The 27,150-nt window shown below is 38.2% G+C and overlaps 1 protein-coding gene across 4 annotated transcripts in view; it reads left to right on the plus strand.

Moving 5' to 3' along the window:
- ndnl2 (necdin-like 2) overlaps positions 1–27,150 on the plus strand; it is a 92,990-nt gene that overhangs the window by 16,530 nt on the left and 49,310 nt on the right. For all 4 annotated transcript variants that reach the window (XM_039775300.1, XM_039775299.1, XM_039775297.1 and 1 more), the window contains exons 6-9: positions 2,617–2,711; positions 5,380–5,459; positions 7,932–7,974; positions 14,429–14,491. In XM_039775300.1, coding sequence (XP_039631234.1) covers positions 2,617–2,711; positions 5,380–5,459; positions 7,932–7,974; positions 14,429–14,491 — 281 coding nt within the window. The remainder of the gene's footprint in view (positions 1–2,616; positions 2,712–5,379; positions 5,460–7,931; positions 7,975–14,428; positions 14,492–27,150) is intronic.

Consider the following 27,150-nt stretch of genomic DNA (forward strand, 5'->3'; position numbering starts at 1 on the left):
ATGAACTTGCCTCTCCCTCTCTGAGTTGATGCCGTTTTATCTCCATTCTTTTCACAAGAGCAGCAATGACCACCGTGTAGCAACCGCAAAATAAACGCACGCGATTCCTACACTTCACAACCCAAAGGGAAGTGGACGATAATAGAAGGTTAATGCAGCATTACCATATTCGGTCCTCGGCCCCTTTTGTCCCCTATGCACGTCCTTATATAACTGGAAAAAAAAATCTCACGCAAAGGAAAGTGGGAATGAAAATATATTAACATTTACTATTTACATTTACGTGCCCGGTGCCTGAGTGCTCATTAGTGGGTCCCTTTCCCAGACACCCTCCCCAGCACCCAAATCCGAATCCCCCGGTTCGATGTAGACAATAAACACAAGAAAATAATAATAGTAATAATAAAAAATGTTCTCCGAAATGTCAAAAAAGAAAAATGTACTTAATCCACCTATAAGGAAAATAAATCCTGCAGTTCAGTTCCTTCCGTAGGCCTTCAGCCTTTTTCTTCCTTCTTGATTCTTTTTTCCTCCTGCCTTGATCCGCCATTCCCCTTAAGTAGAAAAAAATTCCCGCCGAAACATCCTTGCCCCTCTCAGTTGTTATGGCAACCTCACGCCGGCAACAGGCAGCTGGAATACTTGCCAGGCGGGGTCCTCCCAGACTGGAAAGTCACCAAAGGTGCCTGAAGGGCTATTTACAAGCACCCTTCCAGCCAACATAATAAAGTGACAAACGGTCCAGGAGGCCAACCCGACTGTCAAGTTATGTAGCTTTGCTACAACCGTAACAACGGACAACTTCTTCACAGTGCTTTCGCTGACTAATAGACTGATGCATCGCATTACACCTGTGCTTGGCACCATAAGTAAAATGGGACCTCCACCTGCAGCTAAAGACACTTTAGTACACAAGCAATTTACAACGCTAGTGTTTAGATCTGCTAATGTCTTGCTCAGGGTGTCCTGAGTGTCACTCAGGCAACTGTACAGATGCATCTTACGTAAGCGTTAGAACCAAGAATCACTCAGGCTCTGAAAATGCTGTCGGTGCTGGCATTCTTTGGGGAAATTATGTCTGAGTGCAGGTTTTCACTAATTATGAAATATCTGCACTTTACCAACAATGAAGTTTATGAGAATACCCACCCAACACCCAAACTGAAGAAAATTTGGGAGATATACCAGGCCATTGTAGCAAAATTCCAGACAGTGATGTCAGCATCCATGTGTCTTGTGGCTTATAAGGGAAGACTGTCATGGATATGGTACAGCAAGATTTGGGAATAACATTTTAGAATCTTTGTGAATCTAAAGCAGAATACATTTGGAATTCAGTTCTGTACAGAGGGAAAGAGACAATATTTGCTCCGAATTACAATACGTACGGCGCTGCTACATCGTTGGTGCTGACTTTGATAGATGCTATGCTGGATCAGGGTTCCTGTGTAATCATGGACAATTTAGCACTGTACATAATGCAGCTACAGACACAGTACAGGCAAAGGCAACAAGCAGGTTACGAAGCCTTGTGCTGTGGTCGACTACAATAGCATGATGGGCGGCGTAGATCGTGCGGATTAAAAATTGACGTTCTATCCTGTTGTTCGGAGGCAACAAAAGAAATACTACAAAAAGATATTTCGTTATCTGGTAGAACAATGCATTTGGAATGAATTTGTCTTATACAAACAAAAAGCTGTATCTCATGCAAACTTTACATTGTAGAACAAATTGTTGCTGCGCATCCACTATCCACACTACTGTTAAAGAAACACGGTCGACCCAGCACATCGCGGATCAATCCAGAGCGTCTTATTGGGAGAAATTGTATTAATTATATTCCTCCAACAGAAAAAAAAAAAACAAATCCAACTCATACCTGTGCAGTGTGCTGTTCAAAAACTGAAAAATCTGGAAAGAAAATCCAAAAAGAAAAACTGTTATTGCCCCAACTGTAACATTGAGTTGTTTCTTTCACAGTGCTTTAAGGTTTACCATACAAAGGACTCATTTTTGAAATTATATACTGTTTTGGCATCATTAGTATAGTAGTATTGTTATTTTTTATTGTTGTTCATTTCATATTTTTATTATTTGTATCATTATACATTTGAGATTTAATGAGATGCTACTACTACTGTCATGATTAGATAGATAGATAGATACTTTATTAATCCCAAGGGGAAATTCACATAATCCAGCAGCAGTATACTGATACAAAGAAACAATATTAAATTAAATAGTAATAAAAATGAAAAGAATTAAAATAAATGTTCGCATTTACTCCCCCGGGTGGAATTGAAGAGTCGCATAGTGTGGGGGAGGAACGATCTCCTCAGTCTGTCAGTGGAAATATAATGTAGTTTATAATATAATATAAAATAATATATAAAATGTAATTTAATGTAGTGAAAATGATGATGATATATTTATTATGATATATTTAGTGGGAGAAATATTTTTATATGGAAATGTCCATCTATTAAAATTACCGGGCACAATCGAGCACACTGACCTGCACTTACTAAACTTAGCCATGTGTTTGAATATGGTGAGAAGGTGTGCTGCTTGCTTACTACTTTCAAATAATTAAAATACTCAATTTTGTTTCAGGTGTTTGGCATGAAACTTGTGGAGATAGATACAAAAAACCACACATATGTCTTAATTAACAAGCTGGAGCCTGTGGAACTTAACATTACAGACATGTGAGTAATTGCTGACATAAATGTTATACTTTTAGCTCTAACCATTTCAGAGTTACTAAGATTGCAAGGTGCATATTCTTAAGACTGTGAACCAAACAATTAAAACCTTGAGTAGGTCTGTTTCATTTAATTGAAAGAGTAGTAAAATTGTAGAGATTTGTTTTATGGGTTTACAATAATGCTAGTTTTAAATTGTGTGTCTTAAATGAGAAACTCACCTGCAGTTATTTTTTTAATGGATGTATCATACTCTGCTGCTGGACTAGTGAAGAACAGACTCCATCGGAGTTCTTCACTAGTCCAGTAGTGCTGGTTTTCCTTCTCCTACAATATGTTTGTTTAATTCGTAGTATGACATGTTGCTATGCAAGGAAAAAGTAATCCTTAACGGTTACACATAACATCAGAAGCATAATATCTCCACCTATAAATCCTGTTTTCATGTCTTTGCATTGTTACTGCTTAGAAGAAAGGATGTTGAATAATAGCTTAGACGTATTGGTGTGACATTAGAGACATTTCACTAAAAGATACCACGCTTCCTTTTAAGAGAGAGAATATTTTTCTGATATACTCCACTCTTTTCTGGTGCCCTTCCCAGTGGAAGGAAAAGGTTGCATTTCAGAAGCACATTGATACCCATTTTATATATAATAAAAGGTAGAGGTTGTTTGCACTAATCTCATTATCTTTAAATGATCTAGCATGGTGGTAGGTTTTTACTGGGTATACCCTGGCTTTCTACTCTGTGTATGTGTGTGTGTGTGTGTGTTTTATTTTTTTCTTCTGCACTTTAGTACTGGGATAAGCTTTATTTTTCTCACAGCCCTGTATAAGGGACCTGATAGTGGACGTTTGATTGATATGCTACTTTAAATCTTACAGTTGTCTCAAGCCTGCTTTCTTGGATAGTTACAATAGCTGCAGGTTTTTATATCATGAGGGATATTCAGTTAGAATCCAATTATTGATGCTGGCTATCAAAGAAATGCTGAAAAATTTAATCTCTCTCTCTCTTTTCTGAAATAAGGATTGTCAAACAAAAACTCACAAACTGCTTGGTCTTGCTGCTTGATCTTGGTCTCAATCGGGAACGTATGCCATGACACATGTAACACGACCTATACATTGGTCATGCTGGGTATATCTGGCATGAATTTGGGCTTTGATTCCTTCTCACAGCTACTGGTGGTATGGTGGAGTGCCAGGGCTGATAGAAAATCAGGTGGCCACACCGGCATAGACATGGCTGTTTGTGCATGCTGTGCTGATGAAGTACATTGCGCAGGCCAAATGATAGCAGTGCAACAACTGGTGCGTGTGCACGTGGCATTGACAGTAAAACACATTCCACAAGCTTACAGATAACTGAAGGTCATATACTACAATCACAAAACAAAGTGCACATAACAAACCAAGAGCTCAACAACACAACCTGAGCATTGTAAAAGCAAATCTTAGAGTTATGGTTACAAAGGATAACCGTGAAGAACGTTGCTGCAAATTCTGCTTGAGTTACCTGGGATGCTGTACTTCACGAGAGCTGCTTCTTTGAGTACTGTTGATATGAATGTTTCTAGCTGAAAACATACAATGGAAAGAATGCCTGGTGTACAACAGTCTTTGAGAGAATGTTAGATTTCTAACTATGTATTTAAGAAAATACTACATTTCAAAAGTAGGAATGCCAACTAGATGCCAATATTTAATCTTACTGCTTTCATTTAAAGGCAAAGCAGGTGGAATCTATTAAATTAGTAAAAATGAGTGGCATGAATAGCACGAAACCTAACCACTTGCTCTCATTATTCTTCTTGCCCACAAGCGCTGATGCAATATGACAACTTAGAGCTAAATTGCCTCTTTTTTTCAAAGTTGAGGGCAGATGGTGTTTATTCTTTGGTATACAGCTAACATTTTGTATGCTGTAATTGTTTATTGGTAATATAATTTGTGTCCAAAACTAATAATCATTTAACCATATTAGTCCTGATGTCTTCGTTTTTCCTGTTCCTTAGACAATTTATCTAATCCACCAATGTATATAAAATAAAATGGTACTTACTGTATGTATCCAGCACTGGTACTGGAGTCCTGGACCTCTTGAGTAGAATTATTTTCAATGAAGTATTTTGTTTCCTTAAGTTGGTTATTGATGTTAAGTGGACTAGTGAAGGAGCTGCTTCTATTCGCTTGACTGCTTTACAGTAGAGCATAGGGATGATAAAAAAAAATAAGACAAAACTTTTCTTAAAATGTGCTTTAAAAAACAAATTCATTACCTTTAGGACAAATTAATTTATTTTCTAAGGAAACTGTATGACAATTTATAGTGAGAACGCCCCCCCAACCCCACTAAGTTATCTGTAGGAAAGGGAGTGAGTCAAAGTGCATCTGTAGGAATATTGCAGTTTGTGACTGGAAGCTGTCTAGACTTTACATTTTCTTTTAAGCTTACTAATACTTATTTTAAACTTTGGCATTTTTACATGCCATTTTTTTAGACTGAAAAGATTTGAGATGAAATAGTCATTATTTCTAGATTTTAATATTTGTAGTTCTTATGAAAGGATGTGATAAGATCTGCATTTTTACTGTTCTTTTTTTGGCAATTTCCCAAAAGAAAAACAAGGCTTCATTTCAAAATTGTTTGTTTTTTCTGTTGCAGGCACACTGGTTCTTCAAAGACTGGGCTGCTTTTTGTTATTTTGGCGGTTATCTTTATGAAAGGGGGTATTGTAAAAGAGTGTAAGTACTTATAAAATGATAATTTGCTTGTTCGATAGTGGAACAGTTCAGGAGCATCTGGAGGCCAATAACTATTTATCAATAAGCTACTAGTGGCTCTGCCCCCTGCTCCCCTCACTCGCCAACTCCCAGGGGACTAGCGCCTGCTAATCTCGCTGCTTAGAGAAGGGTGTCAGGGTGCTCCTCCATTAGAGAAAGCGATTGTATTTAAAGCGATTGTATATGTTAGAGTATGTGGAGCGCGAGAGGAAGATGGTTTGGTGCTTAGTTGCTATAGATAGAGAAATCAGTTATTTGAATATTTCACTACAACTGTCTATTTTACATACCAATGAATAATAAAACATAGTAAAAAGTAAAAGTAAAAAAGTGAAATGTAATAAAACATAGTAAGTAAATAAAAAAATTAAATCGCATTAATGCCTTCTCAAAGACAATATTATGAATTACTTTATCCCTTAATTTACGTTCTATAAACATTGCTTTTTTGCATTTCTGTTTGCATATTGTTTGGAATATTTTTTCCCTTTTGTTATTGAATGATTGTCTTTGATCTTGATTTTTATTATATGCATCTCTCTTTTGTTCATTTTCATTGTTTCTATTGTTTATCAGCTCTTGACACACTTTTTTTTTTTTTTTTTTTTTTTTTCCTGTCTCAATCTAAAATTTGACATTCTTGAATAGGTCATTTTCTTTTTTGCCTGGTCATTATAACTGACTGTGTTTAAGGGCGAGTTAGCACTGAGAAGTGGCACAGAGAGTGGATATGAGAAGTAGGTGTAATGATCGGGTGAGCAGTGTGTGGAGTAGTCAAGGCTGAATATTGCAGACACAATGGAAAACTTTTAATGAGAGAGATATACAAGATAGAAATAAATTGATTTGTCAGTACCTTCACAAACAAGTCATTTGATGAGTAAAAATTAAACTACTGTTCGGTTGACTTTGCTACTGGTAGGCTGCCTATTGCTTTATTACTACTTATTCTCCCTAAAACTTTCAGATCTTACTGCCATTTTCTGATTTTTCCAGGCTCTCCCTTTGCAACAGAAGGTGACACACCTAAATACCTTTCTTTTTTCTGTTTTTCTCTTTCTTTCTTTTCATACAGTTATTATTCAAATTTAATTTCATTATTTTACATTATTTTAATACACTAACAAATGGAAGTGCCAAGTGGCAAATCCAACTTGTAACCTGTTCCTATATACAGTACTAGTAATCTGATAATGATCTGAAATGAAGTTATATAGTTATAAATGAAACATTACGGCATGAATTTTACAGTTCAAGCATCATGAGTTCAGTTACCTTATCTGAACACTGCTGTGTCGGTTTTCTGAGCAGCGTTCACGTCGATTCCGCTTCTTTGCATACCCACTTGAAGTTTCATATGAAAAGCCCTTTAATCCGTTGTCACTGGTCATTCAATATTACACAGTGATTCACTCATTTGCTCACTGTATTTGTATAGTACAACCTTGCTCCTTGCAATTTCACATGGAAACCCCAGAATTGGATGTCGCTGAATCACACCATGCAGACTTTCAAGGGGAAACATTCTTCCAGTTAATGCTACTGAATCACGCCATTACGATGCCTGTAGTTTCATGTGGGGGAACATGTGTTGGACTGAGGATATAGTTTATATCATGAAGTCTCATGTGCTTGTGATACAATGATCCTGTGATTCAAAAGTGGTTGAGAAACACTGGTTTTATGTGGATGCGTGTTGTGGATACAACCACTAAGGGGCCCTGTCCATAGCTGTTTCTTGCCCTGTGCCCAGGGCTGCCAGCAAAGGCATTGTCCCCTTCCCTGTGACCCAGCACTGGAAGAACCTGGAATGAATATGTATGTATATACTTGTGTGTGTTTCTTGTATTTCGCATGTGGAATAAACTAATAACAAAAACAAAACCACCCTAACCCTTTTTTGGGGCAACTGCAACAGAAGGCAGGCGAAGATATGATTTGCAGCACATAAACTCCAATATGTTATACAAAATGTAAAATATGTTTATAGTTTATGGCAGAAAATTAATAGTCTAAATTATTTCTTCTGCTTCCAAGTAAAAAGTCTGGCTTGACCAAAATATTATTATATTGGGAATATGATACCCATCTGAAAAAAACAAGCAACATCAGGGTGTTTATTTTATTTGTTGATTAATCTAAGGCATGTTTGGTGTTTTAGGAGATAGCTTGATAATTTTGTTATGACACCATAAGTGGACAGTTCTTTTAGTCTCAAGCATGAATATAAGTACAATTTGCATTATATTTTGGTTTGGCAATTTTTTTTTTTGCTATTTTAGTAAAACATATTTGGCCTATATTTTTCTGTTGAAATCAGATTTTTTTTCCCTCCAATTCTTTCTTTTTTTTTTTCTTTATTTTATACAGTTTCCTAAGATAATTCTTTCATTGCCTGAAAATTTTTTTTTTTTTTTTTTTTGTCGTCCTTAGCTATAATCTGGAATATGTTGAAGAAACTCAAAGTAAAGTGTGGGTAAGATGCCCCTGTTTTCTTATTTATTTATAGGAATGCTGGTGAAAGTTTGCTGAAAAATGGAAAAATAGTGCATTTCACTGCTTTTAAAATTTCAAAGAAAATATTGGTGTTCAATTTGAATACTGGTAGGATTATCTCAGACAAATTTAGTTACACTAACTTACTAAATCACTTTCATATTAATTATAAGTATACAATCCAAGAAGAATGTGCAGACTCAACACAGAGTACCTAAGTGGGATTTGAATCTGGGCCTCTGGATCTGTAAAGCAGAAGTGCCAACCACTTGCGTATATTTACTGTAAATGTATTGTCTTTTCACATAACAAACCCTGAAGATTACTCTTGTGAAGTACCTAACAACCTGGCTTTAGAATTACATATCATGTGTTTTAATAAGTATTAAGCTGTGAATATGTATTTATGTATTTATTTAGAGACAAGCCAAGCAAAATGACACCTTTTATTGGCTAACTAAAAAGATTAATAGTTATTTATTTTTGGCATTGGGATTTTTTGAGGATTGTTACTTTTTGTTAAATCATTAATGTTAGTCTGTCAGTGTTCAGTGATATTTTTTAATACAGTATATTGTGCTGCTTTGCACAGAGATTACTTTCTGCAGTCTTCATTTATTTTAATGCCCATGACACACATTCTTTTGCATTTCTTCTAAGTATTTTAATATCTGTGAAATGCTTTTAATCAAGACTGTTTCTAGATTTATGCAATGAATAAAAGCCATTTTTTGTCCTTAATTTAAGATAATTCTGATTCTTTAAGGGAATTCCCAACAACTTAGATGTAAACAATTATAATTCTGTTGACTTAAAAATTGAACTGATGCATTAAGTGCATTATAATATCGTGATTGAAGCACATTTTTCCTTTTGACTGCAGAGAAACCAGTGTGCTCCTTCATATATCTCTCTATTATTAAAAAAAAAAAAAAATCCTGGAGAGAAACAGTAGGGCGACAATACGTGATCTTATAAGATCATGGAAGACACTTTTAAAGACCTGCGAGACTAAAGAGATTGGCCACGGAGCGTCTCGCGGGGACCTTAAACATGAGACTTTGTGCCAAGAGATTGACCCAGGACCATCTCACGATGATGTAGAACATGAGATTCTTGCAAGACATGCCCTACTTATAACAAGATAACAGCACGGGGAGGAACACATTCGGTCACACACTCAGTCGTGTTTTGGCTTTGAGCACACACAGATCCAGGACTCTCAGCACATATAAAGCGTATAAGGACAATACGTCATAAATGAAACTTCGACAACTAAGTGAAGAAGAAAGCAGCGTGGAGAAAACGGATTCAAAGCATCAGAGAGACAAAAAAAGAAAAAGAATAATCTAGGTGCAAATTCAGAAAATAAGGAAAGTAATTATCAGCCCGGAACAAGTGGAATTGAAAAAAGCACGTCCAGTCCTAACGTTGGCAACATACACATGCAGAGCAGGCTAGTCATTATGAAAGTAATAAGTAATTACTGCGGTGGGTTGGCCATAGACATAGAATTACTAGATGCCGCATGACCAGCAGCATTGTACTTCAACGTTGCCGCCATATTGCGAGTGGCACTGCTGCGGAGTGAAGTAATGAATAATGTGCTGCTTGGGATTGTACAAACCACTGTACACTCCAAGCCAGATCCCGGGGGGATTACAATTCATAGGTAAGGTTGAAAATTGTTTTGGTTATATTTGGCCTTTAGAAAATCCTGTTTTATAATCGTAGTACTCAAGGTCACCTTGCAATAAAATTAAACATTAGTAAAATTAAAACAAGAGCATGATAAATCAGAAAGCAATAATTAGCAAACAAACCGAGATAACTGGCAGTAACAGTGCAAAATTCACAATTGGTATGCCAGTTTGAAAAGATAAGTTTTGAGGGCAGTTTTAAAATGTGTTATTGAATCGAGCTGACGAATATGAAAGGGAAGAGAATTCCTGAGTCGAGACGCACTAGGAGAGACGCTCGAGCTCTCATAGCACAGAGTTTGATGTGCGGTACAAAAAATAGAGCTGCAGATGAGGATCTGAGTGAGCGAGAAGAGTGTAAGTCTGTAGGAGATCAGTGAAGTTGTGGAGCGCTTTAAATGTTAAGAGCGCAATGAGCTGTCCCAATGAGCACAGTAGCTTCCATCATCCGCAAGTTGAAGAAGTTTGAAACCACCAGGAATCTTCCTAGAGCTGGCCAGCCATCTAAACTGAGCGATCAGGGGAGAAGGGCCTTAGTCAGGAAGGGACCAAGATCCCGATGGTCACTCTGTCAGAGCTCCAGAGGTCCTCTGTGGAGAAAGGAGAACCTTCCAGAAGGACAACCATCTCTGCAGCAATCCACCAATCAGGCCTGTATGGTAGAGTGGCCAGACGGAAGCCACTCCTTAGTAAAAGGCACATGGCAGCCCGCCTGGAGTTTGCCAAAAGGCACCTGAAGGACACTCAGACCATGAGAAACAAATTTCACAAAGAGAGACAAAGGTTGGTGTGAATGCCAGGCGTCACATTTGGAGGAAACCAGGCACCGCTCATCACCAGGCCAAAACCATCCTTACAGTTAAGCATAGTGGTGGCTGCATCATGCTGTGGGAATGTTTTTCAGCGGCAGGAACTGGGAGAGTAGTCAGGATAAAGGGAAAGATGACTGCAGCGATGTACAGAGACATCCTGGATGAAAACCTGCTCCAGAGCGCACTTGACCTCAGACTGGGATGACAGTTCATCTTTCAGCAGGGCAATGACCCTAAGCACACAGCCAAGATATCAAAGGAGTGGCTTCAGGACAACTCTGTGAATGTCCTTGAGTGGCCCAGTCAGAGCCCATGTCCAATCCGGATGTTGGCGCTATACTCATGCAAAGCAGGTTAGAGATTATGAAAGCCGTGGAATTCGCAAGGCTCAAAAAAAAAAAAAAGTTGGCACGATACACATTTGGAGAAAGTTAAAGAATATGAAAGTGGGAAAATTAGAAAGTATAAACAAAAGAAAGTAAAGATCGCAGTAGCGCAAACAAACGGAAATTATTACTTGAAAAGGGAAAGTAATCGCCATGGACCAGGTGTCATTGAGACAAAAGCAGGATAAAGCAAGGTCTGAAATAAAAGACAGAGTAGAAAACAAAGTAAAATCTCATAAAGAGTTTAAAAAAAGAAGAGGCCAAACACATGCAGAGCAGGTTAGAGATAATGAAAACTGGAATTCACAAGACTCAGAAACAGAGCAGATCAAAATACAAAATATGAAAGCAGAAAAAAGAAAGTGTCAAAACAAAGTAAACATCGCATTAACGCAAAGAAAGAGAAATTAAGTACTCTTTTACTCTAATTACGAAAAGGTGAATGGAGATTGAATATATGGACATAGGTGATATGTCAGAAGTGTGTAAATATTGTAAGGCTTTGAAGTTTTAAGTCAAAAGAATTTCAAAAACAGATTTGACCTCGCATGCATTTATTGGTTACTTTGCAAAAAAAATGATTAACTGCTGATGATATACTGTAGATCATTTTGTCTGTGCTGAAATTCCAAACAGAGAAACCTATCCTAAATTATGGTACAAAGTCCTTAACACTAAAATTACCCGAACCTACAAAAAAACTCATAAATCCATCCCACCTTAAATTGCTTCTTAAAACCGTTCTCACCCCTCCACCAGCGTTTCCATCCCCCCCACCGACTTAGAACTTGGAGACGGATTTACGAGTTTTTTCGTAGGCTCTGGTAATTCTAGTGCTAAACACATGTTTCACTGACCTCATTAAAAAGATTCAGCACATTGGGACTCAAAAGATTCCAAATATTAATTTAACAGAAGTTCTGAAATAAAAGTGAAACTAATGAAATAGCAACAATTCAAAGGAAAAAAAAATCTTACAAGTGTCTATTCGGAAAAACAAAAACGGGGTTGGCGAGCTAAGCAAGCAGGGGGCTAAGCCCCTTTGTTTTTTAAAAAATCTTCCAATAATCTACTCATTGTTTCTACTTTGAAAATAATATACACACTGGAATCAAGGTTCTGTTACTGTAATTTTGCTAAGAACCTGACGAATACTGCTTATACAGTATTTCTGAAATGAATTTGTAGTTTTCAAAGTCTTTACCCATCTTGATACATTTAAATGTCTCCTTGAAATCTTACATCTGCAGTATTAGTTACATTGATTATTCCAAGGCCAAATTAATACACTTTTTAAGGTGAATATTTTAAATGTGGAATTGTTAAACATCCACCTACCGTAAAGTTGTTATAGGTCTTTATTGACATTTAAGGATAAATTTTGTATTTTTCAAGTCAGTTATTTCTTTAGAATCATGGTATTAGTTTGCCACATGAAAGTAATTTCTAAAGTGAAATATATTTTATAAATTAAAATCTAGCCTGCTTTTGTGTTTTATAATGGAGACAAATGGTACCAGAGTCCAGATGTGATTAAAACTTACTGAATATGTTCATTTTTTTAAGCCAAAAATATTAGTGTTGATATGTGTCTTGAGGACATGTACATACTGCAAAACAGCACACCTATGTCATTTTAGGAAGGGGAGAAAAAAGAAAAAAGCAAAACCCACTTGTGACATTCGGCTATTTTTAAAGGAGACTGGCTGTGTACCTTACTTTGCTAAGTTTGTCTTCCTCTGCAGCAGTGCTGCACCTTTCAGGGCCAGGGGAGGACTGAATTCACTTTGGAAAGTCCTTGCCAAGTACTATTATTAACATAGAATTGTAATGCCAAGATGTGGATTTCTGTCTCTCTTCTGTAGATAACTAGACAATAATAACTGAAAAAAGTCATGCAATCGCTTATTTCACTATATGGAAAAATAGAATCTTTTTTTTTTCTTGCAAAGATTGTGCTTTTTGCCGCTGGATTGTTAAAGCTTACATGTTCTCTGGTGTGACAGCATTGTGAGCATGTACATAGCCAGGGTTTATAAATGGGCATTTTTCTTTTTCATTGGTGGAGAACATGTAAATAATTGTGGCACCTTGTGCTCTGACAGTATACACATCAACCCCCCCAACCACCGCCTGCCTATGCTCTGCCTGCTGTTTGACACATCGCTTACAGAACGCCCAAAAAAGAGGGGTCCCCCACACCAGCTCAATTTAAGAAATTGCATAAAATTTGAAATGCATTCGGAGGAAGACCAAGCAGTATTTTGCAAATTGTTTGTTTCTACTTCAAACACTGCACATAGCATGTAATCAAGTGACAAAAGCTGAACTAATGTTATAGGTATACATTACGACTAGGCAGGGCCGCTGAAGCCTTTCCCAGCAGTCATCAGATAGACACAAAGCAGGAGCAATACCTGACAGGACGCAAGTCCATTTCGGGGCAAACACTAACACACACTAAAGGGCCAATTTAGCAACGCCAGTTCGCCTAAGTTTAATCGGGTTGAAATTTAAGTTTGCTACGAATGTTTTAACATAGGTGGAGTGGGCAGTTATTCCTGCCTCATATCAAGTTCAGCATGGAGTCTGCATCTTCTTCCTTTGCATTTACAGATCAATTGTCATCAATATGAGTTTACTCACACTATAAAGCTATTTGCTCTTCTTAGTTCTACTCTTACACTAACCTCAGCATGCATTTAAAAAAAAAAAACCTATAATTGGTTTGTGGTGGTAAAGTTTGCTCAATCAGACACCGTTTTTGTCTGCTCTTTTTTTTAAATCATGCATATGCAAGACACACCACAGAAAACCTGGCTTGTCACATAAGATTTAAGGCTCTCATTACAGTACAGTGTAATCAGTTCATTTAAGGATTATTGTTCTGTATACAATAAAACTCCTGTGCTTTTTTCACTGTGCTCCCACCACACGTTAATCTCTCACTGTAGGCTATGTAAGATGTTTGGTGTTTTGTCACACTTCCACCCATTACACCTTCTGCAAGCAGACAAATGAGCAAGAAATGTATACTTAACTTGAGAAATTAGGACAAAGAATCCGTGATAAAATTATCACAATGATGCCTCATAAACATGAAAGGCATGTTTTCTTAAATCTAAACCTTTGCTACTTTACAGTTGGTAAGTTTTAAGGCTTTTTCTTTCTCCTATGAACCTCATTACCCTAAAGCCACGATAAGAACAGACTAGGTATTTTTTAAATTTATAAAAAAAGCTTTAATTTAGAACATAATTTGAAGTGGTAATTTAATATATACTACTAATAATAATAATTCATTCTATTTATATAGCGCTTTTCTCAGCACTCAAAGCGCTATCCACACAGGGAGGAACCAGGAAGCGAACCCACAATCTTCCACAAAGCAGCAGCACTACCACTGCGCCACCTGTGAGGACATGATACTGTATACCATGATTGTGAAGAAATAACTTTGTCTTGAAAAATACTAAACCTTTCCTTTAATGTTTTTGTGGCCACATTTTGTTTCTGATTGCATTCTGTCATTGCAGTGAGAAGCATGATGACTTTGGAGATGTTAAGAAGCTCATTACTGAAGAGTTTGTCAGGCAGAGGTAAGAAGTTTCTCTCCGCATCTGAGTGATACTCAGTTTTTATTTGTATATGGAATGGCTTGCATAACAGGGAATACAAAATTTTATCACATTTTTAGCATCGTGGGCATTATTCCGGTATGATGGTGAATACTGGTTTGACGTTGTGCAAAGATCTGAATTTTTGCTATATCATTTGTATAGGGATTACCTTAGGAATGGTCAACTATAAATAACCTCTTATATACCTTCAAAAATTGATCTGAAACAACTCCTCTAAACTCCACAAAAATATTAATAATATCAACATTCTTTGCATCACTTGCATCACTTTTAAGTCCTATTTTTATTTTCCCCAAAGTGCAGTTGTGGCTCATTTCTCTGGCAAGTATAGAACATAGCGCTGCACAAGATCCATAATCTAGGAAAAGAGGCAAACGTTTGAACTTGTAGATTGCATGACCCTTTTGTGCTATTCTACTTAGAAACCCACCAATAACCTATTAAAAGAGTAAAATTATATTGACAAAAGATGAACAAAAAGCAAGGTGCTTTGGTAAAAGCAAAAAAAATGATCAAATTTCTATTCTCCCACACCCAGACACACACAACTTGAAGGTCTATGTACAGATAAGTATATATAGTCTTTTTAACACTAGAATTGCCAGAGCCTTAAATCCCATCACACCTCTCCGTCCGCGTCCTTTGTCCTGTACATGTAATGATAAAGACAATCTGCAAGCAGCCGGCTATTCCATCTCCCCACCCACTTAGAACGTGCACAAACTTCTCCCAGCTCATGCCTTGATTGATTATCTGGGAGTGAAGTGGAGTTTTAGAGTGGAAATAATATTATTTGGAGCACATGCATTTCATGTGTGTTCCGTTCCTACAGTAATCTGTTTAAACATATTGTTAAAACAGAAACTTTTTCATATTTTAGTAATAAATGTTACAAAATGTAGGCATAAACTATAGAATGTGTGAAGTATGAAGTCCAAACATCAAATAAACACTTTCACAAAAGGTTCAAGAACGATATAACAACTTCCGTGGCTTATCGGTAAGATTTGCTGAATCAGAAGTCAGTAGGCTTGCCATTCCTCAAAGACCCAAGTTTGATTCCCCGTTAAGGAGAAATTATTTTTTTTTTTTTTTTTCTTTTTAACCTCAAACGGACATAAAATGTATAAATTGGTATGCACTGTCAGTTAATGAGATTGTTTTCATGCGGGATGCTCCTTTTAAAATATAATTTAAAAATTGAGACTGCAAGTAACAAGTGTCCTTATAACTGTTATTTTTAAGATCCATAACACACAGACAGACAGAGCACTGCATAATAGAGAGACAGACAGGCAGAGAAGTCACTAGATATATAAATAAACCGGGAAGACAGATGTACTGAAAGAAAAAAAAGATCAACATGTGTGTTGATTCTGCTGCACAACGCACATGTACCCTCCCCTGATCTAACAGCGGAAGTACAGACGCAAACCAAGTGTGTGTGTACTGTATAATATTAACAAAAAGAGCAGCTTACTACTGAAAACGGCAAATATAGGAGTGAGTGGGGAACGAACCAGGGAGCAGGATCAACGCAAATGTTGTTCTTTTTTTTCTTTCAGTATATGTGCCTTACCTGTTTGTTTATATATCTAGTGACTTCTCTGCCTGTCTGTCTGTCTATATAAAACTATTCCCGATTTATATATAACGTCAAAGCCTGATTGTATAAAGTCAGTGTCGGAATATATAAACTCACTAGCCAACCCCCGTGGCGTAGCATACGCAGCATAATTTTTTGATTTGTGAACACTTCCGTGAAAGGCACAGTTGTCCAAATAGTGAGGGTTTGAGGATACAACTTTCAGTGAATGAAAAATGGAACTCTGGAGAGAGCAACATAGAATTGTCCGTGACTGAAAACAGGTTTTGGCAGATACAGGCATATCTTTTTGAAAGTTTGGCCCTGTGCCTTATTAAATCCATTCAACACAAAAATTTATCTGCAGCCACGCTGATGTGACGTCACTTTCCTACTATCCTCTTACTGAAAAACATTTACAAACGCATTTCACAATGGAATTTCAATGCAACATTTGCTCAAAAACCTTCACGCTCCAGAAATATCTCAAAGCACATTTAAACACACACTCCACTGAACAAACGCATTCCACACAGGGCTTTCAATGCACTATTTGTTTGAAAAATTTCCGACTGCAGAGATATCACAGCGCACATTTAAAATCATACTCCACTGAACGAATTATGCAATGTGAACATTGCCAGCAAAGCTTCAAAACAACTTGTGCTCTCAAGAAGCACTTAGAAACTCATTCCAGTTACTTTCAGTGTCAACTCGCAAACCCCATTCACAGTCATCGCATTCAGTTTTATGCTGCTTTTCAAGAAGATACCGCCATTCCTGTCCAAGACCATAACATTGGCCTACCTACCACAGTATGTACTTCTTGCAATGCTCTTCATTGGCCATCAGAGGAGTTGGTGGGCCTGGCCCTGTCGTGCGTATCCCATGGTATTCCATGGTCTTACAGTTGGCGGGCGGGGCTCTCTGTCTTGTGTGCCCTTAGTGAATGGCGAATATATATAAAATATATACAGTACAGGCCAAAAGTTTGGACACACCACCTCCATTCAATGTGTTTTCTTTATTTTCATGACCATTTACATTGGTAGATTCTCACTAAAGGCATCAAAACTATGAATGAACACGTGGAGTTTTGTACTTAACAAAAAAAGATGAAATAACTGAAAACGTCTGTCTGTCTGTCTGTCTGTAAAATTCACTAAGGCAAGACAACCATGAAAAGCACGCCAGAAGGGGCGTGGATTCACTAAGCCGCCGACAAGTGAGACACCTATGGCGCACGAAGGAAGGAGCCACGACGACAACTCGCAGGGCCACGCCCACCAAGTCAGACGCGAGGACACAGAAAAAGTGGCGTCGTTTATATTTGTCTGTCGTGGAGGCCACATGCGATGCAGGGCAGGTTAATGTCATGTTCATGTCCTGCACCTCCGAGCTATGTTGACTGTTCATAGAGGCATGTTTCTCGCGGAGGTGAATCGCCATATGCAGCATGTGAGGGGTATCTCATGGGATCTTTAAAACAATCCTTTACAACTGAGGTTAAAACACAATGAAGTGAGCAGTCTTTAAAAACTGAGTTTTCGGTTACGACGCTCCACGGCAAACTGTTTTACACGCTACATACAGCAATTCGCATCTGCGACAAAGATGCGTCTTCTTAGATGCTCCTGCACTTTGTTCACACCCCCCTCCCACCTCGCTACTACCGTGGTCAGGTGTCTTAGTGGATTATATATAGAAAGGCAGCCGAAACCGCACAGAGCAATGAAAAGTCTACAGTTCCATCTTTTCATTCACTTTCTGTTGTATCCTCAAACCCTCCCTTTTTAGACAACTGTGTCTTTCCAGAAGTGTTTAGCATTCAATAAATTATGCATGACATTGACCGTGTGTCTACCCGGCATGGGTAAGCCGTTGAGCCCCATTCAGGCTGCAAACCGTGGAATTCCCACTAAGTGCGACTCATACACTCCCCAGGGCCGATCCTGGCGACGGCAAAACGCGTGCCCGCGGGCGCCAAACTCAAAGGGCGGCCGTTGAGAAGCTCGTGCAGCAGCCGGCGACGCTGCGACCCGCGGCTGTCCGCCTTTGAATTTTAAAGTCTGAGGGCGGCCGACGACTATAGCGGCGGCATTTGCAGTGAGCAAAGTTTGACAAAGTTGCGTGTGGCGTGTATTGTAGTCGATGCGTTGAGTCCCTGTTAGGGACTCCACATACATAGCGATTTGCTCGCGGCGAGCGGGCGCAAAAGCCTTTGATGGTCGCCGCTCATCGCGACGCTCTGTCTGAACGGTTCCATTGCTTACCATGTGCTTACGACACGCTCTCTAAATGTGTGTAGTCCCTTAGTCAACGTTCAACTTGCATGTTTCATAGTTGCGTCACGAAGGCGATAGATTTCATGTGAGACGCGTACGTTCCTCAACGGGACTGCGAGTCAAGAGAAGCAGCAAAAGACAGTGGGGCTGCGGCGATCTCTGAATTGACTGTCACTGTGTGCAGAGCTGTCTGTCGCTTAGAACGATTAAATAAACCGGCTTTCTAATCTAGGCTGGTTTGGTTTGGTAATCGTTTGAAATAAAATTTTATTTATACATCCCGACTCTAACCCTAACACTGTCTTAATCCTGTTTGAAGTAGTACATGTAATAGTAATATCCGTCATATCATAATAGAAAATAGGTGCGTAGGGCGACGAAACCACATTCGCACAAAGGCGGCCGTCTACCCAGGATCGGCCCTGACGCTCCCACTGGTTGCGTCGCGACAAACATGCGTCGTCTTAGATGCTCCTGCACTTTGTACGCACCCCCCTCCCACCTCGCTACTACCGTGGTCAGGTGTCTTGGTGGATTATATATAGAAAAGCGGCCAAAACCGCACAGAGCAATGAAAAGTCCACGTCAGTCACATGTACATCTGGACTGTGTAAAGACGACGACTCAAGTGACAAGTTGGAGGTGGGCACATGACCGGGCAGTACATACTGAGCGAGGAATCAGCAGACTAGCATGACGGACGGAGCTGAATGGACGTCCTTCTCTCCTCCCGTTCCACTCTCCGCGCCGTGAACCCCCATTCCTCCATCAGGCAGCAGAAGGCGCGAGGACGATCCGCCGGTTTTCAGTCACGGACAATTGTGTGTTGGTTCGTTTCGTGCATTGTTACAATGTTGCTTTTCTTGATGATTTATTACATTACCGATTTTTCAAATGTTAATTTTCTCCCTGTGCTTAAAATTCATTAAAAAACCGGCCTGATTATGCGGCGTATGGTACGCCGCGGGTTGGCTAGTGTTTTTATATTCTAGTTTCTTCAAATTAGCCACCCTTTGCTCTGATTACTGCTTTGCACACTCTTGGCGTTCTCTCGATGAGCTTCAACAGCTAGTCACCTGAAATGGTTTTCAATTCACAGGTGTGCCTTATCAGGGTTATGTAGTGGAATTTCTTGCTTTATCAATGGGGTTGGGACCAGTAGTTGTGTTGTGCAGAAGCCAGGTTAGTTGAACTTGGACGATCATTTATTTTTCAACAGGACAATGACCCCAAACACACCTCCAGGCTGTGTAAGGGGTATATATATATGTGTGTGTGTGTGTGTGTATGTATGTATGTATGTATGTATGTATATATAAAAAATATAATATACAGTAATCCCTCCTCGATCGGGGGTTATGCGTTCCAGAACCCCCCGCGATAGATGAAAATCTGCGAAGTAGAAACCATATGTTTGTATAGTTATTTTTATATATTTTAAGCCCTTATAAACTCTCCCACACTGTTAACGTTATTAGAGCCCTCTAGATATGAAATAACACCCTTTAGTCAAAAGTTTAAACTGTGCTCCATGACAAGACAGAGATGACAGTTCTTTCTCACAATTAAAAGAATGAAAATATATCTTCTTCTCTTCAGGAGCAGAGAATTTCAGAGAGAGAGAGAGAGAGCGCTCACAAAGAATAGCAAGCAATCAAAAAATCAATACGTGTGCTTTTAAGTATTCCAAAGCACCGCAATAAAGCGGCATTTTTTAGAGGAGTGTCAGTATTTACTAAGCAAACAGCCTCTGTGCCAACCGCCCCTCTGCTCACATCTCCTCCGTCAGGCGCAGAGAACGTCGGAGAGAGAGAGCGAGATTAAAGCAAACAATCAAAAAATCAATAAGTGTGCTTTTGGAAGCTTATAGGTGCGTCTGTATCCACTAGGCAAACCGCTTCTGTGCAAACAGCACCTCTGCTCACACCCCCCTCCATCAGGCGCAGAGAATGTCAGAGAGGGTGAGATAGAGGCAGAGACAAGCAAACAATCAAGCACCGCGCGGGAAGCATATCTTATAGTATTGAGGAGTTTTAGTTAATATGTAATACATGCTCTGATTGGGTAGCTTCTAAGCCATCCGCCAATAGCGTCCCTTGTATGAAATCAACTGGGCAAACAAACTGAGGAAACATTTACCATAAATTAAAAGACCCATTGTATGATAATACATACATACATACATACTAGCAAAATGCCCGCGTTTCGCAGCGGAGAAGTAGTGTGTTAAAGAAGCAATGAAAAAGAAAAGGAAACATTTTGAAAATAACGTAACATGATTGTCAATGTAATTGTTTTGTCACTGTTGTGAGTGATGAGTGTTGCTGTCATTATATATATATATATATATATATATATATATATATATATATATATATATATATTTTTTACACACACATACAGTATATACATACATATATCTACATATTTACACACACACATACATACACACACACATACACACAAATACATATATATGTATGTATATACACACACAGCTATTTCGTATCAGTGCAATACGCTGCTTGTTAAAACGGATAACTCCCGCTCTTACGTGCAAGTGTGCGTGGATATTATGAACTATCGTATTTGTTCAAGTTCTATTTAAATTTTAAATAGAAGGAATTTTTATTTAGTCGACAGAAATATCTTTGGTAGGAATGGTAAAACAGACAGGAATATTATTCGTGAATAAATCAACTCAAACCTTAAACAACTTATAATATTTTGCTCTCCATAAAAATATATCCTGTCTAAATTATACAAGTTAGAAATAAAGTAAACGTTAAAAGAACAAACATTCAATTTCTTTACTCTTATGTAATTTTATATAAAAATAAACTTAGATTTTAAATATCCCAAAAGATTTTGCTCTCCATAAAAATATATCCTGTCAAAATTATACAAATTCAAATATGAACATGCTGCATAACAAAACCTGGAAATATAAAAAAAAATGTGTTCCTTTCAGCAATAACAAATCAAATCATTCAGTTGTCTTTGCTCATATGTCATTTTAGAGCTGGACGCCTGGCATCTTTTTTTGGCCACAAGTTTGTTTATGTTTGGTGTGAGGTTCTGTGTTGTGGAGATTCTCAGGATGGATTGCAGGTGCTCATCAGTGAGGCGACTCCTGTGTGCTGTTTTGTTAGTCTTTATCACTGAGAAGAGCTTCTCACACAGATATGTGCTACCAAGCATGCACAAGGTTTGAGCCGCATGTAGACAGACTTTTTTTGTTCTTCAAAGTCACCAAAGCGCCGTGCAAACTCAGTGCGCTCAGTTTATCAGCAAAGTGCGTATTTGGGAACACCGTAGTGACGACTTGGTTCAACATTACTTGGCAACAGGGAAAGTGGGGCAAGTTGCACTGGTGCATTTGTGTCTCCCATAAAAGCAGCTTCACTTGAAATCACTTTGTGATTGTGCATGGGTAAAAACGTCCGCTGAAGTGTCAGATTCTTATTTAATTCTTCTGCATTCTGTATCTTCTGCATTGCATTCAGGTCTTTCAGGTTACCCTGATGTTTTGGTTTACATAGTGCCGTCTTAGATTGAATTCTGTAATTACAGCCACATTAGCTCCACAAATGACACACGGGTTCAGTAAACATATACTCAGCCTCCCATCAGTTTTTAAAGGCTCTATTTTCAGAATCAACTTTTCTCTTCAGCATCGTGTGAGCTAGCTTCGCAATAACTTGCAGCATCATAAGCTAGACTTGATTAACGCGGTAAGTGTTCGGCAAGGCAGCTGAAGCGCTGCATTATGGGATCTGTAGTTTATTGTGTTACCAGCGCTTCATATACCGGGCCATTAATAACAATAATACAGTATATAAAATGATCTCGCGGGCCGGATTTGGCCCGCGGCCCTTGAGTTTGACACATATGGACTAAATACAACTTGAAAAGAGATATTTTTTCAAATGTGATCGCGCAATTCAGCCTGCATGCCTCAATAAGTCATCCTCCCCTCGCTCTTACTTTTTTACTGTTCATCTAATGAATACACTGAGTATGGCTTTACCAAAACAATCATTGATGGCGAATAAAGTATCCATTATTAGAGAGATAGATAGATATATATATCTACATACTCGATCTCTCTCTCTATATATATATGTGTATGTGTGTGTGTGTGTGTGTGTGTGTGTGTATATATATGTATATGTATACACATATATACATACCCGCGTATCGCAGCGGAGAAGTAGTGTGTTAAAACAGCTATGAAAAAGAAAAGGGAACATTTTAAAAATAATGTAACATGACTGTCAATATACAGTATTTGTTTTGTGAGTGTTGCTGTCATCAAGGATTTGATTATCATTATTTCTTTCAATCAGGTTCGTATTTGTAGGATGTGTTGTGTTCAAGTTACATTCCGTGTTTGTCAATCGTTGTAAAGATGACCGGTTTCATTCATCGATTCGTTTCTTACTGCATCAATAAACAGCTCGTCGTCTTCTTTATCTGAGACCTGACACACTGCATGCACTGGTTTTTTTTTTTACACTGTCTTCCTTTAGCGGGACATTGACTTTTTCCACCGTGTGCTTTGTTTCCGCAGTAGCTGGATTTATGAATATACTTGTATGTATCAGACGCTTCATATTTTTTGCTGCCTTTTCAATTGTGTAATTCGATTTTTGTTCAGCGCTGTTTGGAATTGTTGCTTTTTGGCTGTGCACTGCGTCAGTTCACGTGAGCCGCTCGGTGTACGTGCATCGAAGGTTCCCAGCTGTGCTGGCGCCATCTCGTGCTATGTCCATGGCTGTATTTAATGTTACCTTAGTCCTGGCACTTATAACTTTCTCTCGCAGTTTCGCTGAGTTCGTGCCAAACACCACCCTGACCATCTCATCTTCCTCTGCATAAGCACAGTCCTTCACCCGTGAATATTTAGTGGGAGTTTGCTATTGGATTGCCGCTGACGGACGGCCTTATATGGGCAGGCACTAAATTACAAACGCCAGCGGCAGCCTGTTTATGAACTTGATTTAAAGTGTAGGTTTACATCGCGCTTTGTTTCCGAAGTAGCAGAACTCATGAATGTGGTTGTATATGCCACTCACTCGCTTCTTATCGTTTTGCTGCCTTCTCAATTATATAATGCATGTTTTCTAGAGCACTTTTTGGAGGTCTTCCTGGTTTTCTATGTATTGCGTGATTACATGGGAGGCGTGATGATGTCACACGAAACTCCGTCCTCACGGCGTTCAAGCTCATCTCCATTACAGTAAATGGAGAAAAACAGCTTCCAGTTATGACCATTATGCGTAGAATTTCAAAATTAAACCTGCCCAACTTTTGTAAGGAAGCTGTAAGGAATGAACCTGCCAAATTTCAGCCTTCCACCCACACGGGAAGTTGGAGAATGAGTGAGTGAGGGCTTTGCCTTTTATTAGTGTATATATATATATATATATATATATATATATATATATATATATATATATATATATATATATATATATATATATATATATATATATATATATATATATATATATATATATATATATATATATAGAGAGAAGAGAGAGATATTATTTCGGAACCCAAAAGAACAATGGAATGTCAACGTGGCTCAGAAGTGCATGTGGACTGTAGCACAGACGAAAGCGACTGTGTGGTCCAAAACTCGATTTAGTCGTGACCCGAAGTAATTTCCCCCATGGGATTGTATGTAAATACAATGAATCCGTTCAAGACCATACAAACTGTATGTAAATATATATTTTTAAAGATTTTTATGCACAAAAGTAGTTCATACCATAGAATGCACAGTGAAATAGTAAACTAAATGTTAAAACATTGAATAACACTGAGAAAACGTTGAACGGTGAAAAAAACATTGCAACAATTCACACTATGAACCGCTCGCTGTAAACACTTTTTTTAAAAAAAAAAATGAGTTTTAAGCATAGGGAAAAAAATGAACATTTAAAAAATCCGTAATTGAATAAACAACCAAGAAAATTAACATTGCAACAATTCACGCTACGAACCAAAAAATGAACATTTGAAAAATTCATACTACAAAAAATTACCATACACTAACCTTGCATGAGTCGAGTTCTAGCATGAAGGAAGTGAGGTTAACAGGAGTGAAGTGGAGTTTAAAATCCAATAGAAAAAAATCGTCATTAAATACGAGGTTAAAAAATGCTCGAAGCAGTCTCTTTAAAAACAAGCCCGGTGCATTCTTTAACTGCCTTACACGACCAGTCGCCCTTTTTCTGATCATTCCAGCTCCTTGATCGCTCAGCTGGAGCGACCACTTCCTTCTGCCCCACCGTGTGTCGGCCAAAAAACCCCTGCTTGGGCTCACTGCCCAGCTGCCTGCCTGCGAGCACTTGCTCGCTCACACCGGTTTTTTCCACACTGGTTCCTGCTTACTTCCTCACACCGCAACCTCCGTCTTTCTTTTCTTTTTCCTCCCTTTAGCCTAATTGCGTTTTAGCAGTCAACTAAGCTGCAAGCGTGGCAATTATTTATTTAAAACTGGCTTCTTGACGTGAGCTGTGGACCCGCTATACCACAAAGTCCCTCTGCGCAATGCACGTCTGACCAAGAACAATGTACAGTACTGTACAGGGAGAGACTGAACACATGCGTAAATCACCGGCGTGTACAAACCAGAAGGGAAACAAAATAGAGCACAAAGAGTTCACAGCAAATGCGCAGGGAGTGACTGAACGTTTGTGGAAATCATCGGCGCGTATGAACCAGAAGGGAAACTGGCTTGTTCGTCACCCGAGTGTGTGGTCGTGAACAGATGCAAAAGTTTGGTGAACTTTTTGGTCGGAACCCAATTTGTACTTGGTCTGAGACGTCCGTGACCCGAGGTTCCACTGTACATTATGGAAGGTGCCAACAAACAGACATTTTGCATTACAGTAAACAATCGACAGCAGGAAATAACTTCACTGTGCATTACGGAATTTTTTCGCAATGGCTTATTCTTTTATTCTTCAGTTATGTATGACCATGCACCAGAATCCACCAGTGAAAATTTTTCTACTAACTCTTTTGGATCAGACACTTCTTGTGATCTTTGGTTTCTTACTTCATGACTGCTTCCTTTTAAGTTCTGCTTTATATCCTGCTACTCATTCTCACATTAATACCTCATGACTTACTCTTTTACTGAGCTTCCTCCTTTTACATTTTAGGATCACGCTTACAATGCTAAGGTGCATGAGTACGATACCAGAGTAGAGTGAAAATCTGTGTGTGCAGTGGCATAACAGGGCACGTTTACACTGAAGCTATAACTGTACTTTTAATTTGGTTGTGCACCAGTCTCATGCTGTCCTACCTGCGCTTGCTAGGCTTAGCTCCTGTAGTGAAGAAAACACTGAAGAAAGTAGTTGGATTGAATAGCAAATAAATGTGATTTTAGAAACCATCTTTAAAGTAAAATAAACTGAGGATGACAAAGGAAGTTGAAACAAACTATATTCAGACTAATGAAATATAGTTTAAAAAAAGGGGGGGTCCTCAGTTATTTGGAACTGTTTTGGTTTCAGAGTTTTAGAATTTATTCAAAAAACTAGGGGAGCAAGCCCCCTGGCGCCTTCTGTGCCCAACCCCCAGTTGTGGCCAGAATATTAGTAAAATCTGTAAATGTACAAAAGAAAAATCATTATTTATTGGAGTCAAAATCACGAAATTCTATAAATATGTGAAAGAAAAATGAATTATTATTTAACGGAGTAAAAATCATGAAATGAGAATAAAATATTTACTCTTTTACTGATTGGGGTTTTTCCATTAAACTGAGGTCCACTATACTCGATGAGTATTTATAGGAGACTAAATTAACGATACATTCATTTTAACTGACGTTCTTATAAGTAAAAAAACTTGTTATGTAAATCATTTAATAATAAAAAAAAGAAAAATCATATGAAAACTAAAGTGATATGCAGTGGGTCATCATAACTCAACCTTCAGCTAACTAAATCCCCTAAATACAAACATTGGTGTTATGAATAGATTTTTCTTTTAATAGTTTGTTCCTGTGAAAGAAAGTTTACTTAATCAAAAATAAAAACCACAACTTTCTTGATATAATAGTTTATAATTTAAAAACGGAATAAGAATCTGAAAATCTAATAACATCACATTAAACTTCAATAAATTCTGAAAAGAATGATACCAAACATACTGTATATATGTAGGTTTTAAATTAAGTCCGACAAAAATCGTAACATAACTCCACATAAAATCATTGCACTTTTAGGCTTAGGATTTTATGTATAGAGAGTAGATAATACTTTTCAAATATGTTGTTTAGTGGTGGCTAAAAGTGGAACCACCACCAAGCTTTTTAAACTCCTGATAACTGTTGATATGCATGAATATCAAGAAGCTACTAAGCACATGACAATTAGCTTGTGCAGCATTTAGAGTTTGGCGCAAAACCATCTAGCAACACAACCTACAAATAGCTATTGATTAAAGCATCATTTCCTGCAGATTATCTGGACTAAAAAAGCAATAACAATTGGAGTAATACAACATCCAGTTGCCTATTAAAAAGTGAAGATAATGGCACCCATTCAGACCTTCGAAAAAAATGCTTCCCAAAGTTGATTTGAACCAAGATAAGAGATACTGAGGTTGTACATATTTTAATTAAACATGTATACCAGAGTTCTATACTGAATGTTGTGATAGGATTATGAATGAGTTAAGTAATACTGCCTTCAATTTCCCAACGGCCATCTTTATCT

The sequence above is a fragment of the Polypterus senegalus genome, chromosome 13, assembly GCF_016835505.1.
Source record: "Polypterus senegalus isolate Bchr_013 chromosome 13, ASM1683550v1, whole genome shotgun sequence".
NCBI lineage: Eukaryota > Metazoa > Chordata > Cladistia > Polypteriformes > Polypteridae > Polypterus > Polypterus senegalus.